The 15,989-nt window shown below is 36.8% G+C and overlaps 1 protein-coding gene across 7 annotated transcripts in view; it reads left to right on the top strand.

Annotated features, from left to right (window-relative positions):
* LOC140832778 (BEACH domain-containing protein B) overlaps window positions 1–15,989 on the top strand; it is a 59,162-nt gene that overhangs the window by 20,302 nt on the left and 22,871 nt on the right. For all 7 annotated transcript variants that reach the window (XM_073196964.1, XM_073196960.1, XM_073196962.1 and 4 more), the window contains exons 8-15: window positions 2,540–2,608; window positions 2,872–3,315; window positions 3,768–4,095; window positions 5,076–5,537; window positions 5,656–5,814; window positions 5,909–6,058; window positions 15,622–15,777; window positions 15,893–15,934. In XM_073196964.1, the coding sequence (XP_073053065.1) occupies window positions 2,540–2,608; window positions 2,872–3,315; window positions 3,768–4,095; window positions 5,076–5,537; window positions 5,656–5,814; window positions 5,909–6,058; window positions 15,622–15,777; window positions 15,893–15,934 (1,810 nt within the window). The remainder of the gene's footprint in view (window positions 1–2,539; window positions 2,609–2,871; window positions 3,316–3,767; window positions 4,096–5,075; window positions 5,538–5,655; window positions 5,815–5,908; window positions 6,059–15,621; window positions 15,778–15,892; window positions 15,935–15,989) is intronic.

The following is a 15,989-nucleotide window of genomic DNA, read 5'->3' as shown; positions in this document are numbered from 1 at the left end:
GAAAACATTCGTCCCCACTATTAAAAGCTTAGACATTTCCAGAGAAAATATCAAGGAACCACTCTATGAAAACAATCAACAGTAGCTTGATTGTTTGATATGATATTCATACCAATGATACAATCAAAGTCGTGTATTGGAAGGACAATCAGATTCAGAAATAATACATCATCCTCGTAGATCGTTACACAAGGATGCACAACTGGTTCAGATATAATAATCTTTTGGCGTGGCTGTTGATATAGTATCATATGATGAAGTATACATAACATCATGGGATGCAATAAATGCATGAGATACGAATGAGTGAGATGTTCTTGTATAAAACTAGACATGTGCAGGAAAATCACAAAGTGTGCAAATACCCACAACACCACCACCAGGAGCTTCATTTACCTGATCTTCAGCCATGTCATACACTCTGACTTGGGGAAGGCCTTGGATAGTCAGACTACTAGGTCCTCGATATCGTGGAAAGTTTGATTGTTGAAAAGAGAGAATGAGAATTGCATGTCTCATAATACTAGGGACACCTCGAAATCCTGTCTGGGGTTGAAAATATTCCATACCCGGTTCGGACATAACACGTGAAAAATGGTCTTCCTGCCCACAATTATGACATTTACCAAACATGCCTCAATACTGTTCAATAGTATGCTTCCCTTCGCTGTGGTTACAATAAGAATCAATATAGAAACTCCCTCGTTGGGATCCACTGGAACCAGAAGATGATGAAGAAGCATTAGATCTTGTATTTTTAAACTTTTTTCCTGTAGGACGCAAGGCAGGGTTTTGTGCTAAAACTTGGGGTAGAGGAAAGTACTGAAGACCTCCTCGTCTTAATCAATATTCAGCCGCCTTGGCTCTTTCAACCACCTTTGCGTAGCTAGTAGGCAAATCAGAAACAACAAATGTATAGATAACAAGATGTAAAACATTCATGATCCTATTATATTTAACTTTCGAGTTTGCCGCTACATGAGACACATACTTCAGCCATGAAGAAAAGTTCAAAGCTTATTCTATGATCCCCTGCCGCAGACTATTGAATTCATTGTCTTGGGTAGTATAATAAGATGGAAGGGAATATTGCTCAAGAAACTAGGTCCTGAAGACATCCCATATGACTTCAACACCGGCCTCCTTCAGTCCAATCTCAGCGGCTTCCCACCAAGACTGTGCACGATCTTTTAATTGATAAAGTACAAGTTTCAGTCTCCGAGATTTAGAATATTCCATAATATTAACGAGTGCTCGATCTTTTACAGATAGACCTTTGTTTTTTCAGTACTCTTAGTGCCACAGAACTTCAGTGGCTTAAGATTCTGGAATCGAGCCATAATCGTATCCATGAACATTCCTTCGAATTGTCCAACCATTTTGTCAGTACCATTGCTTGGAGCAGTTTCAGAAATTGGAGTCTTGCCATTTCCTCGTGCTGTCTTTCTTGTAGACATCTACAAGAGTAAAATATCAACCTCACAAGTCAATAAAATCACGTAAGATAACAAAAACCAATAGCACAAATCAGAGCATTCTCAGTTATACTCTGATACCATATAGTGTGGGGCTCGTGACTTCTAATCGTTATTAACATGCAATTCGATTAGAGTAAATTAATGAGAGAGGGAAGAACGAGTTAAATTTTCTTCATAATGAGCTCACAATATAACAACTATAACTATTAAAATAGTATAATATAAAATATCTTGTACACACATTAGAGTATAAACTATGCCCACACAAAACTACAACCAAACAAAAATACAAACAACTCATATCCTCGGGACATGTCCCAATATATATTGACATAAATATATACACTAGGCGGGTACAAAATTTAATATTCATACACGACTTAATACCCATTTTAGCATTTCCATACCAACCCAAATGGGTTGGGTACCCGTTATCACTGTTAGCTATCAATTTGTGTGTTTGCCTTGTTATATCCCAAGGGTACGATTCATAACAACTCAGGGATAGTAGTGCAAGTAATTTGGATCCGATGAGAGGCTTGAATTGTTTTTTGAATTTCAGTGCAACTACTAATGCAACATGATGAGCTTATGTGCCTCTTGTTTTTTCTAAAAAAAATGAGTACATGTCTCTTTTTGCTCTCTTTGACATGTATTCAGAAAATCTTTCATTTTATTTTACTAAAATAGAGTTTGACTGTAATTCTGTAGAATTCCGTGAAAAGCAAAAATTCAGCGCCAACCTTTCTGCTTATTCACAGAATAATTAACAAGACACAGTGTTTGATTTATATAAATAACTGAATAAGGCCAATTCTTTGTTGCACCTTTTCAACAAACAACAGTATAAAAGGGGAAAAATAACCTCTCCCCAAATAATAAGATTGGCGATAAACTTTCTTCTATTGTGATTTGTGGTTGTGGATGTAATGCTTGATAGTATTTAATGAAAATGATGATGTCCTGATATTTTAGGTGTTGAAAAAGTAACCATCCTGATTTCTTGCGAATATTCCTCAAATTCCTTACTTGGCCTTTGGTTTTCGCTTCTCTTGCTGCAGCATCAAAAGTCCTTTGCAGGTTATTTTTGATCACCATGTTCTCTCGTTGGAGGTTCTCAGGGAAGCTGTGTATCCTTTAAGCGTATACTGTTGCATACTTGGTTCTCATAAAGAGGACTAGAACAACTCATGGTCATGGATGCACTACTTTGTGATTATTTTGCTTTGGACATCTCATTCAGTTCTTTGTCACCTAAATTAACCTAGAAATAAAAATAAAATTTTTGACTTATATTAGGTTTCATTTGCATATGCATAGTCCAAGACTATGGACTGTGGAAATCTTTAAATGTTTAATGCTAAAAGTACTGCTTTCTTTAACTAACTTGTAGCTTTGGAAATTTCAACAACTTGCAGTTTCTATATGAGAACGGAAGAGTGCACAAGTTTGCAAATAGCTTTTGTTCTCTCGCATTTATGATTCAAGAATACATACAAAGTAATTTGTCAGTTAGAGATAATGAATTTCAAGAAAAAGGAACAAGTGCTCCAAAAGTTTCTAAGGCTGAGGTCTCTCGTGCATTTTTATCAGATCCATCCTTCTTAGCACATTGGGAAGATTACACTTCCAGGTTGAGCGCATCGTTTTGCCATGTACTTCTTGAAGCTAAAGAAACCGAATTATGCTTTATTCAACCAACTATCAGCAAAAATTCCATATTGGTTACTGGAGTTTATGCAGAACTTGCTGTAAAATGGTTCACGAGGGTGCTTCTTACAGTTTTCCAGTGTATCAAGGCTTGTTCAGATAAAAATGAAATGCCTAGCCACTTAAGGTTGATTGGTCAACTTCCTGATTGTTTATATTTTCTTTAAGTTTAGATGCTTGTCCCAAAACTTTGAGCTTATAGGAGATGGCATCAGGATTAGTTTTATATTTTAATGCACCCCTGCATGTATTAGCCGGAAAATTAGGAAATATATGTGCAAAACTAATATCCAATGTATACACATGCAAGTTGGTTCCGCATATGCAATGAAGGCTATCAAAAACCATTTTTATAAAATATATGGGGTTTTGTGCTCTAGAGGTCTTGAATATTTGGTCTGTTGGTTCTAATATCTGTTATGGATTTCAATATGTGTCGTATTGAAAAACTTAATTCAAAAGTTTGCCCTCATGCCCGGTGGCACAATAAATAGTTGTATAGTCATGAAAGTTTTATCATCATTGCCAATCTCTTACATCCATTCTTAATTTTGCTACTTTCTGTGCTTCCTTTCTCAGGATTTTTGCCTACACGTTGCAGCATTGTGTTCTCTCTACATTCAGAAAAGTTCTTGTTTCCTCACCTTCATTGATTGATGTATTTAGAATGGAGGGAGTGTGGGACTTCATCTTCTCTGAGAATTTTTTTTACTTTGGTCCCGCTCCCGTAGAAATTCTTGGGGAGAATTGGCATAGGAAGGAGATTCTTTTAGTGGGCGAAGAAAGATATGGTGGTTCCAGTTCTGATGAGGGAAGAGAAAACACCAGTGAGGTTGAAATTTTCCAAATTGAAGTGATTTCGTTCGTGGAATTTGCGGCATGTTTAAGTGGGAGTTCCCATAACTTGGTTGGTTCATCTTCCCTTTTATGCGTGTGACATACGAGATGTTCTCTATTGCTGGCTTTCATCAAACAAGTTCTGTTCTGGCTGATCTTAATAGAATTTTTTGTTTCTAAAGTTAGCTTGAAAGAATTTCACCGGAAACTCAGGGTGTCATGCCAATAACTTTCAACCTGTGCATATTTTTTGGTTGATAAAGTTTTCAGAAATCACGCTTTTATTTTGACAGTTTGCCTTGAATTTGTAATTTTTTTCTCCATATTACTCACCTAATATATTCTAGTGTTTCTTCGTTTATAAGAGTACACACACACATACATGTGTGTGTGTGCATATTCTGCGATGCATTATTGAGATATTCGTGGAAATAAAAGCCTTACGTGCGGTAGGAGGGATTGGGGGAGTTGTTGAAAGCGTATAATTTGACATAAGCTTGTTTGAGCCTGATTGAGTTTGGCTTAAATTCAAGGAACTCAATATCCTTCGGAAGCCTCTGTGTATGAGTTGAACCATGAGACTTGGACCAATTTTTGTACCACCTGAAAATTTCTCTTTTGATGAACCCCGAAGAAAGTGTATTATTCTCTCTTCTTATTTCTTTTTCCTTTTGTTTTAAATTTATGTTTTTTGCTATCAGCTGCTCATTTGAGCTTGTCGGGGTTATGTGTTTGTGAGGTTAATCAAGCTTGAGAACAAATGTTTGAATTGTGCTCGAGCATGGACATATATATTGAGCTTATATTTGGGTTCGTTAAATGAGTTTACTCTCATATTCTTTGGACCAAACAACTAGACCACATTCCCGTAGGTGGTACGATTCCAGCAGACACCATCAATGCACTAGTGTAACAGAACTGATATGATAAAATTTTTTTTAGCAATGAACTGCTATGGTTTTTAGTTGTTCCTTTGTGTGTGCTCCACATTTCCCTCTTTGTTCTTCATTTTCCCTCTATGGCCACTCATTTGATGATTATTGATTATAGCCTGAATGTGCTGTTTTGCTGGATGCCCTTGAACAATCTGCCTGCAATCTTGAGCTTGCTGCTGTTTTCGCAAAGAGCCTGCTTCATATATTGCAGCTTTCAGCTGAGAAAACTGTTTCTTCGTTCAAGGCGCTTGATGCGATTCCTCGAATACTCCAAATTGCATGTGTTCAGGCACATGACATTAAAAGACCCTGCAGTGCAAGTCCTTATGTTGAAACCACTAACATGGTTATGACTTCTGGTCAAAGCCAAGAAATGTCTTATTCTCTTGGGTTGACTCAGAATTGGCCAAAAAGCATGAATATGCTTATGGATATCTTTGCCGAATACTTCTCAACATCAGATGATGCAAAAATTTCCATTTTGCACAGTTATACATGTATTAACTGTATGTTTGACTTGTTCTGGGAAGAAGGTCTCAGAAATCATATGCTCAAGTATGTTCTCGATCTTATGAAGGTACCACAATCAGTTAATTCCTTATGTTCTGTAATTTCTAAATTTATCACAGGAAAATGTAAATGGACAGGCACCACTTTTTTCCTTTCCGGACTGAAATGTTTCTTCCGTTTGGCAGATTGTTGCAGTTTCTGAGGAGGACCAGAGATCAAAATTATTTATTTGCTCAAAGTACCTAGAGACATTCACACATTTGAAGGACCGAGTTAGGAATTTTGCGGATTTGTCGATCGATCTGTTGGTCGGAATGAGAGAGATGCTTCTAGAAGATGCAGAGGTATTGAAATTATTCTTCTATTTAAAAAAAAATTCAATATATTTTAGAAGTTCACAATTTACTTAACTTTATATGGCTGCTAATTTGATGCCAGAATTACCAAGCTTTGTTTCGCGAGGGTGGATGTTTTTTGCATGTTGTGTCTTTGTTAAATGGAAATCTGGATGGGGAGAATGGAGAGAATCTGGTTTTGAATGTCATTCAAACACTGACTTCCTTGCTTTCAAAGAACGATGCGTCTAAGGTACCTGTTTCTGTTTTTACTTTTAAATTATGTATAAAGCTGTAAATTCTGTTTAACTCAGATATTTATTTCATATATTGTAAGTCAGTTTTCTATTATCTTTTTCTTATCAAATATACGTATCCCATGAGTAAATTCCTTTCATTTTCTTGTCTCTTTCATATTAAACGTTTACCAACTTGATGTCAGTCTTTGAGGGAAATGTTCTGTAAGACCAACAATCTGGAGCGAGAAAGTTGCACTTTCCAGTTCAAGTTGACTAGGGATCCGACCTTCATAGCACAACCAATAGGTTATTGAGCTCCCTTTGCTCGTAGGATTGCATATTGGCCTAAGATTTCTCCAATTACCGATACACATGAGATTTCAAATGTAACGCTCTGGATTCGACGATTATCCCTTCTGTACCAACATCTTTCGCTTATGTATTCATTCATGCGTAACCTGAGAACTTCACAAGGGGCCACCCATTTCAGAATTGTCCCATTTCGAGCATGCTTAACTTTGTAGTTTTCAAGTTCCAAGCTCCGAAAAGAAAATGCGCCTTGTTGATATGAGTAATACCTATCAAATCTTTTATATTTCATTCTGATGTGGATTGGTTCATTAATGCTCCCTGTCTCCTAGTCATTGGTGGGGTTCTCACCTTTCAGATATTAATCACCCATTGTAGACCATGTCCCACCCTGAGAATTTCGGCTCTAGGTGTCACAATATAATTGCTAGCAATTATCCCATTTTTTTCAGAACGACTTAAACATTTATTGTGATATCAAAAAACTGTCTGTTTGTAATGTTTGCATTCGTGATTTCTTGATTTGATTTGATGTTGCATAAGTCATTTACACATATGGCTACCTTTAGTCAATAGAATCCACACGCATAAGTTGTTAAAAGAATAAAATGGACATGCTTTCAACTTCTTGTGGATTTGGAGACGGTCAAATAAGATAATGAATTGCTCAAGTTTTTGGAAAATGCTAGGACGAGTTCTTCTTTCTTGGATAAGAAAAAGTATACTTTAGTTTGATTGATATATTATACATAATGGGACTTCCGGTAGCTGGAAGACCTGTGATAAGTTGTGAGGTCGAAAGATCATAAATATATCTCAAATATCTAGGAAAAGATAGGGTGTCATGGGCCATGCGTTAATGTAAAGCTAACATGGTTCCGATGTTGAATGCCAACTAAAATGAGAGGTTCTCAATTGAAAATACTATTCTGATACTTATTCAATATTAATCTGATGATCTTAGTTTAAAAATAAAGAGACGTCACTTCACTTAATTTTTCAAGAGCAGGAGAAAGATGACTTAAATGTTACCTCCACTTCTTCTGGAAATAAGAATGTCCCGAACATGTCTAGAAGGTGCTAGGATTATTGATCCATTACCTCCTCGGTAGGATTATCACGCAGCTTCTCAAAATTGTCTCTTAACCATGTTAGCTTTACATTACTGCTTGACTCATGACACCCATATTTTCCTAGGTACTTGAGGCATGTTTTTGAACCTTTGACTTCACAACCTGTCATTGTCCTCCATCTACTGGAAGTCCCATTATATACAATATATCGATAAAATTAATGTACATTTTTTCTGATTCAAGAAAGAAGAACCTGTATATTTTCCGAAAACTTGAGCAATTCATTATCTTGTCTGACTGTCTTCAAACCTACAAGATGTTGAAAACATTAGGGGTGGTGTCGTGTAGAGACCCGTCCTATAACCCTCGTACCAAATCCCCGTCCCGATAAAAACCGACTCTGTATTCGACAAATGTTGGGACCCAAATGTTCGGGATCCCGTCGGGTAAGGAGATGATATCTCGATAATTTTTTTTAATCCATTGAGATTTTCTAAGAGCATATTGAATCTGGATTAAAAGAAAATTAATAAATTATCCATGGAGACTTTCTAAGAATATATTGAATCTGGACAAAGTGGTATTGGACGATGGAAGAGTGGTCGTGGAGAAAAATCAAATTGAACAAGAAATTTTAAAATTTTATGGGGAATTGTTCAAGAAATCGGATAGTGACGGGGGGAATTTTGAAGAGGTAGGGAGGGGACTCAGCGGGATGGATTGGGGTCCTATACAGAGGGTAGATGCAGACGAGTTGGAAAAACCATTCGAGGAGGAAGAGATTAAAAAAGCAATTTTTGATTGCTATGGTAACAAAGCTCCGGGACCGGATGGTTTCACAATGGCTTTCTTTCAGAAAAATTGGGATACGATCAGAGCGGATTTGCTAAAGGTGTTTGCTGAATTTTTTGAAGATGGGATTGTCAATGGAATCACAAATGAAACTTACATATGTCTTATCTCGAAGAAAAAAGATGCTCGACGGATCAACGATTTCAGCCCAATCAGCTTGATTACGTGTTTATATAAGATATTGGCTAAGGTCTTGATTAGCCGAATGAAGAAAGTCGTGTGAAACTGTTGCGGAGAACCAATGTGCTTTTATTAAAGGAAGACAGATACTGGATTGTTGCCTCATCGCGAATGAAATTGTGGAAGAATATCGCCGGAAAAAAAAGAAGGGATGGGTACTCAAAATTGACTTGGAAAAGGCTTATGACAATGCCGATTGTCGATTTCTAGATTTCGTGATGCATAAAAAAGGATTCGGTCATAGATGGAGGAGGTGGATAAGAGGATGTGTTTCTAATGTCTCTTTTTCAGTATTTATTAATGGTAGACCGTGTGGGAAAATAAAAGGAGAGAGATGATTACGACAAGGGGATCCAATATCACCATTCCTATTCAATTTAGTTGTCGATGTGTTGGGGAGGATGGTGGACAAGGCAAGGGCAGTCAATGCACTTAGGGGACTCGAAGTAGGGAAAGATATAATAGAAATAACGCATTTACAGTTTGTGGATGACAATTTGTTCTTCGCAAAATCAAGACACGATGTGTTGGCGATAGTGGACATACTAAAACTGTTTGGAACAAATTCTGGGTTGAAAATTAATTTGGGAAAAAGTGGCGCGTTGGGATTGAATTGTTTGGAAGAGGAAGTAGAGGCTATGGCAACAACTTTTGGGTGCAAAAAAGAAAGGTGGCCTATTAAGTATCTTGGGTTACCATTGGGAGGTAATCCCACAAAGATGGATTTTTGGGAACCCGTTCTTTCGAAAATGTATAAGAAATTAGCAACTTGGAAAAAGTCTTTCTTGTCAAGGGGAGGCCGATTTACCTTGATAAACGCTGTGATTTGTGCGATGCCATCTTATTTCATGTCAATGTTCAAGGTGCCATTAGGGTGCCAAATAGGATGGAAAAAATGATGAGGGATTTTTTGTGCGATGGTGGTGATGGGGAGAATCATTGCCATGTGGTAGGATGGAAGCAGGTATGCAAACCCAAGGACAAAGGTGGCTTGGGATTGGGAAATGTTATTCTCAGGAATAAGGCTCTTCTTGGTAAATGGTGGTGGAGATGTTCAGTGGAAAGGGAGTCGTCGTGGAAAAAAGTTATTAAGAGCATCTATGGATCAGGATAACGGGTGGGACTTGGGGTTGGCGGAGAAGGCGACATTCAGAAGTCCTTGAAAGTGTATATCTCGGTCTTACCAGGATTTTCATCAACTAGTTAGGGGAGTGCCAAAACAAGGAAATATCATTCGCTTTTGGGAGGATGTTTGGGAGGGAGAGTCTTCGTTTAAATTCCGTTTTCCGTCTTTGTTTTGTATTTCCATTTCTACTAATAAACCTATACGTCATTTCGTAGAAGTCGTCAATAGCGGGGGTAGTTTTTCTTTAATTTGGAATGTGAGATTCAGGAGAGATCTTACTGAGGGAGAATTATTTTGAGTTCATTAATTTGTTAGGAGTACTAGAGAGTGTCAAATTGCAGTCGGGTATCGAGGATTGTAGAGTGTGGTTGGGGCCTTGGGGGATGCTTCATGTTTGTTCACTGTTAGATCTTTTTACGATTCTTTCTTCCCTTCTACTAATTTCCCCGTATTCAGTTTTTTTAATAACATTTGGTAAATTAATGTCCCACAAAAGATTAGGATTTTCTCGTGGATCGTGGCCTTGGGTAAGTTGCCTACATGTGAATCAGTCCAGAGAAGGTGGAAGTAGTGTGTTTGGAGACCGCAGTGGTGTTGTTTATGCCGAAATCATGAAGAGAATCAAAGATCATTTACTTTTACATTGTTCCTTTGCGAGAGGAATTTGGTTCAAAGTGTTAGAAGAACTGGGAATTCAATGGGCTACCCCAAGGCAAGCTAAAAACCTATTCATGTCAACTCAGGGTGTCCGTTCGCGAACAAATTCAGAATCTTCTGGGCTATGATAATTCATTGCATTTTTTGGTCCATTTGGTTGGAAATGAATAGCAGAATTTTTCTGGATGTGTCGGAGTCTATCGATCAATTATGGGAGAAAATAAAATTTAGGGTCACATCGTGGACGATCACCTTGGATCAATTCAATCATTTAAGTGTTTCAGATTTAGTGAGGAATTGGAATTTTGATGGTCGTGAGTATTGTATGTTGCTCTCTTTGAGATGTTCCTTATGTTAGTAGTCTTGTTACTGTGCTGCGGAATTCTCATCCGCACATAATATGTAATCTTTATTTATTCTAATGAAAATAGTTTCCTATATTAAAAAAAGAATCTGGATATGACGCCAATTTTTTAATGTAAATAACAAGTTTTAGGTGACCCATAATTCAACAAGTCATGAATCAACAAAAAAAAAATAACATATCAAATAAATCCAAGCAATTTTCTTGGTTAATCCAAGTCATGAATCAACTGAAAAGAAAATTTAGTAAATTTCCTGCTGCAGTACAAATAAGTCAATGAGCTCAATCTTGTTTACAAATCAAGAAATTCAGCAAGAGCTTCCCTCTCATAATGATGAGTTTAAAGGGAAAACGTTGTGCCTGGGTTGGCGAGAGGCGCTTGCTTTAACAATTGTTAAACCTTGGCTCGCTTTAGTAAACCGTTGTGCCTGAGTATATGGCCAAGCGCAGAGGGTTCACCTGGTGGCGAGTGGCGCTCGCCTTTAACAGTTGTTCCATTGACTAAAGGATATAATATGTGTCGGTGAATTATGCTGCATCAAATAAATAAACGTTGAATGTCATCATTACTAACAATCAGTTTTCTGATAGATAGGCAACAATTATATTCGTTTTTCCGAAAAAACAAATGAGGAGATAAATTCCAAACATTAATTTTTGTGACATCCAGAGCCAAAATTCTTATGGTAGGATGTGGTCCACAATATGTGTGGTTAGTACCTGAAAGGTGGGAGCTCCTCCAATGTATGAGCCTTGAGGAGCATAAATGAGCCGATCTCACGCCACAATGAGTGACATTAAAAGATTTAATAGGATCTACTGATATTAACAATTTGCATCTTCTTTTCGGGTGCTCTTAACTTAAAAATTTCAAAGTTATGCGTGCTTAACTTGGGGCAATTATGAGATGGTGACCTCTGATAAGTTTATTGGGGTACGTTCGAGTAGTAGGGACCTAAGTATGCTTGAAAGACTTGTGTTGGATAATCGTCAAATCCAGAGCATTGCAACAAATAAGTTATGGATTTTGGTGTTGCAATGCTAAATAGGTTGTTGATTGTGTGGAAATTCCAATAATGCATTTTAAGAAAAGGAATGAAGAAATGAGGATTCATGTTATCTCTAGGGATGATGGCAACGGCGAAGGTTTGGCCAAACCTGATATCGGCACCGCCAACAAGAAACTGGTCGGGTCCACCATGTCATATTTTTAGGCCCGCCCGGCCTCACCCCGCCTCAAAACCTGGCGGGTGAAACCTTATTGCATTTGCACATTTATTGTTTTTTCTGTAATTATGAATGACAACATTTAAACTGGATTATAGAAAGAACAATAAATGTGCAAACACAATAAACAAAATATATTAACCGCAAATCTCATACTAAGCAATTTATAACATTATTAAAATCACATCCTAACAATTTATTACATTCTCAAAAGAAAGATAATTCAATAATCCATAATAAAAGAAAATCACAATTATAAGTTATGCATTTTTTTTTGTTGATAGGAAACAATACTTTTATATAATAATAATGAAAGTGTTACATAAAAGCGGATGAGCAATCCACAAATTCAAAGAAACTAATACACACTATCGTCAAGACCATACAAACTTCCAATCCGTAACAACATCTGAAATAGAAAGATGATTGAACTCTGTGATCTTCGTTGTCGTCGTTGCAACCCTGAATTTGATCATCTCCCATACTTCATCGACGGAGACCGACGAGTCGTTGAATATTCTGTTTTTTTTCTCGATCTAGATTGTCCAAAAAGTGAAGTGAACGATCAGATACCAGAATCTCTTTACTCTTGTCCCTGCTAGAATTCCGGGCTCAATAATGAACATGTCTCCTACCCTTCTCGGAAAGATCCAATAAAATCTCAGCTCTTGCATCACCTTTGTCCATATTCCTCTTGAAAAAGAACAATGTACAAGTAAATGATCCCGATTCTCCTCGTGGTTTTGTAATCAATAAAATTACTTCAATCCTAAAGTTACAACCAGAAACAACAAAATAAAATGGAAAATGTCTTAGTGGTAGCAATATGTTCCTCGTGATCATCTTCTTCTTCGTCAAGGATTGTTGGACAATCTAATAAATTATTCTCAGTTGTAGTCCCTGAAAGAAGAAAAAAAATTGTGTAAATTTTGTTAAACGTAGTAATATAAAATATAATTAAAAAGTACCTTTCACTTCATTCCAAAACCAACGACGAGCACACATCAATGCCTCCAAAGTAGCTAGATGAATCCTAATAAGATGAGGACTGACTTATCTTCCGCTACTAAAAGCTGGCTCAAATGCGACTGTTGAAATGGGATGACTAAAATGTCTCTTGCCATTTTTTGTAAGTTGGGATATTGACTCCACGTGTCCTCAACCAACTTATAATGTCAAAATTTTCGGTTTTTGGCAAACCACTCTCTCCTAAATATGTATCCAACTCTGAAGTTTTGGAATTCAAGGTAATAGGATCTGAACTTAAAGCCACAAATTGGTCATACTTTTGTAAAGTGACATTCACAACATGACCAAAAACATAAGATGATGATGTTAGTAATTTTCTCTAAAAATCATGTTTCTGCACGTATATAAACATGATAAACAAAAATGCGGAAGCTAAATCGAGCGTTACCTCAAGCCATTGAATCATCTTTAAGTCTTCTGATTTTCCTCCGATTGAAGCCTTCTAAATACTCTAATCTCTCTATAGATGGTGTATTATTCTGTATGAGATTGTATGCTTAGGGACCTCAACCGCCTCTATTTATAGGCGTTTCTCCTACCATCAACGAGAAAAGTCGGGAGCCGAGAGTAAAAAAAATCGTGTACGCATCTAAATTTTCTTGGCCGTCGCCAATTTCAATTTGTACACGCTACTTCTTTTAATATTTGTCATGTTTTTCTTACAGATGATACCGCAGCCACTAAACTTCTTGCGCTCAAGCTATTTTCCTTAGTTTCAGTCGTTGATTGGTAATTCACCAATATATCGCAACAATTTTTCTTAATCTCATCTACCTTAAATTGTGTTATTTCATCATAAATCTTTGAAAAATAAAATTCAACCAGTTTCATTTTATATCTACTTCAGAATGAAAAGAAACTTCTATATTTGTTTAATTTCGAAACTCCCAAGGCAAGGACTACCTATATACCTTTACAAAATTTGGAATTTGAAGCTAAATCACCGCTGAAACTTGGTCAAGGTTCGAGATTTCTGCAGAGCATGCTGTGGCACAAGAATCGACCGAGTTTCTTCCCCACCAGATGCTAAAACTCCACTTTAACATGTCGATTCCCACATTTACTTGTTGCTCAGTTTTCATTGATCAACGCCTTATATATGCACAATCTAAATCATGATGAGTATCGACATAAATAAAACCAAACATAGCTTTATGTTCTTCAAGAATAGACGAGATTTAATGCTGAATGCCTCACATAGGCATATTACAAATTTTTACACTGTTTCGCATAAGCATATTACAGTGATTATGATGGCATGTAAATGTTAAAGAAATGAATCTGCTTTAGATTTAAAACTACAATCGCATGTTAAAAACAATAAATAAATCTTTTCCTATTGTTCAATTTACATTTGAAGTCCTTTGACAAAATTTATGAGTCAAAAAAACGTTATAAATTTTTTAAAAATTCGTTTCAGAGATGGGGAAAAAGTGAACATTTTTTAGTATAACTTACTTACCAAAGATCTAGAGAAACAAGTCGGCTTTAGCTTAGAGACCATCCCTACAAGAAAGAAGTTTGTGTTCCTCGGCCATTTTTTTCATGGGTAACTTATCAATAGGCTTATTCTATTTTTTTTATAGCCCAAATGCGACGTTGGGTTTAGCTGGACGAGAGAAGAAAATCAAAATCTCCTTGTGTCTGTGAGGCAAAATAAAGACTGAAAGACGACTATTGCGAAATATGTTAGGATCTATGTTGCATGGGTATCGTATCAAATACGACACGGATCTAAGGGAAAAATTTAGGAGTACTCGTACTACATAGATTAGGATCTAAGGCGTTTCGCCGTTTATTAATATATAATATGAAAAATATATATGATTTTTAATAATACATATGGCGGGTCCACCTAACCCCGTTACCCACCCCGAACCCGCTTCTAGACTCGTTGACCGGGTTTTAACCCTACCTGCGACCCATTTGAATGGGTTTAGACCTGGGTTCATTGCCTTTTGTAGTTATCTCAGAAGAGTCAATTAGCTAAAAATATAATGTGCAAAAACATATGCAATCTAGACGGGTATTACAATATTAATGATGCAGTTAGATGTCCTGGCGCAGCCCTTCAACTTTCTGTGGTCAAGTTTAATCATCTAGAAAAAGTTAATCATCTAGAAAAAGATGAACAACGAGCTTAATTGTAGCTTTTACTTTTTAATTTTCATATCTAGAAATCTATTATACTTCTGGGAAAATACACTCGGTTTCACCTCCAGAATAATGTGAATGAAGGTAAAAGATCTTCTACCTCTTCGCCTACTCGAGCCAGGTATGCGGTAACATATTCTCTATGCGAGAGAGGATTAAGATGGAAGAGCCGTATAGGAAAGAGTGTCTGTAAGTGTTTTAATACCAGCTGTTATCGTGTAGTATATCACGCCTCTTGCACCATATGTTCCAGCAGCCTCTTTCAGATATGATGTGGCTATGGTGAACTGTGAACAGAAACTTGACCCTCGTAACAGTTCTACTTCCTTCTTGGCAGGTGAATACTTCCTTCTTGATGGGTATTCACCTGTTGGGAAATTCCTGGTTTAGGAACCAAGAATTTGTAATGTCTAACTTTCTTTCTGTTTTATGTGAATTGTTAAACATTGGCATTTCAATGTGCGTTTAATGTTTCCTATACATTCTTTCAGCTGTCTATGTGATGTGTCATGAGGATGTATTGTATAATTAGAAATAATTGTCGGTGCGCAAACAACGCATGATATTTTTTTCAATTCTTATCCCTGGATTAATTTCAAATTTAAGGTTGCTTTTAGAGCACTGGTTGGCAAGGGTTATCAGACATTTCAGAGTTTGCTGTTGGAGTTCTGTCGGTGGCAGCCTAGTGACGTGCTTTTGAATTCACTGCTTGACATGCTTGTTGATGGAAAGTTTGATCTAAAAGTAAACTATGTTATAAAGGTAATCGGTTGAGATAAATTAGTTTGTTTAGATATGTACGATCATGGTGACAACATATTAGTGTTTGATTTGTAATTGGCACATTTCTTTTGTTGTTCTCTCCTTTCTTACTCAGAATGAAGATGTGATCCTGCTCTATTTCAGTATTCTTCAAAAGGTTGGTTTGTCCTGAGCTTAGATAATATTTTCTTTGAAGCTTATCTTTCTTTTAC

The sequence above is a fragment of the Primulina eburnea genome, chromosome 5, assembly GCF_022965805.1.
Source record: "Primulina eburnea isolate SZY01 chromosome 5, ASM2296580v1, whole genome shotgun sequence".
NCBI classification, from domain to species: domain Eukaryota; kingdom Viridiplantae; phylum Streptophyta; class Magnoliopsida; order Lamiales; family Gesneriaceae; genus Primulina; species Primulina eburnea.
This window is presented reverse-complemented; position numbering and strand designations above follow the sequence as displayed.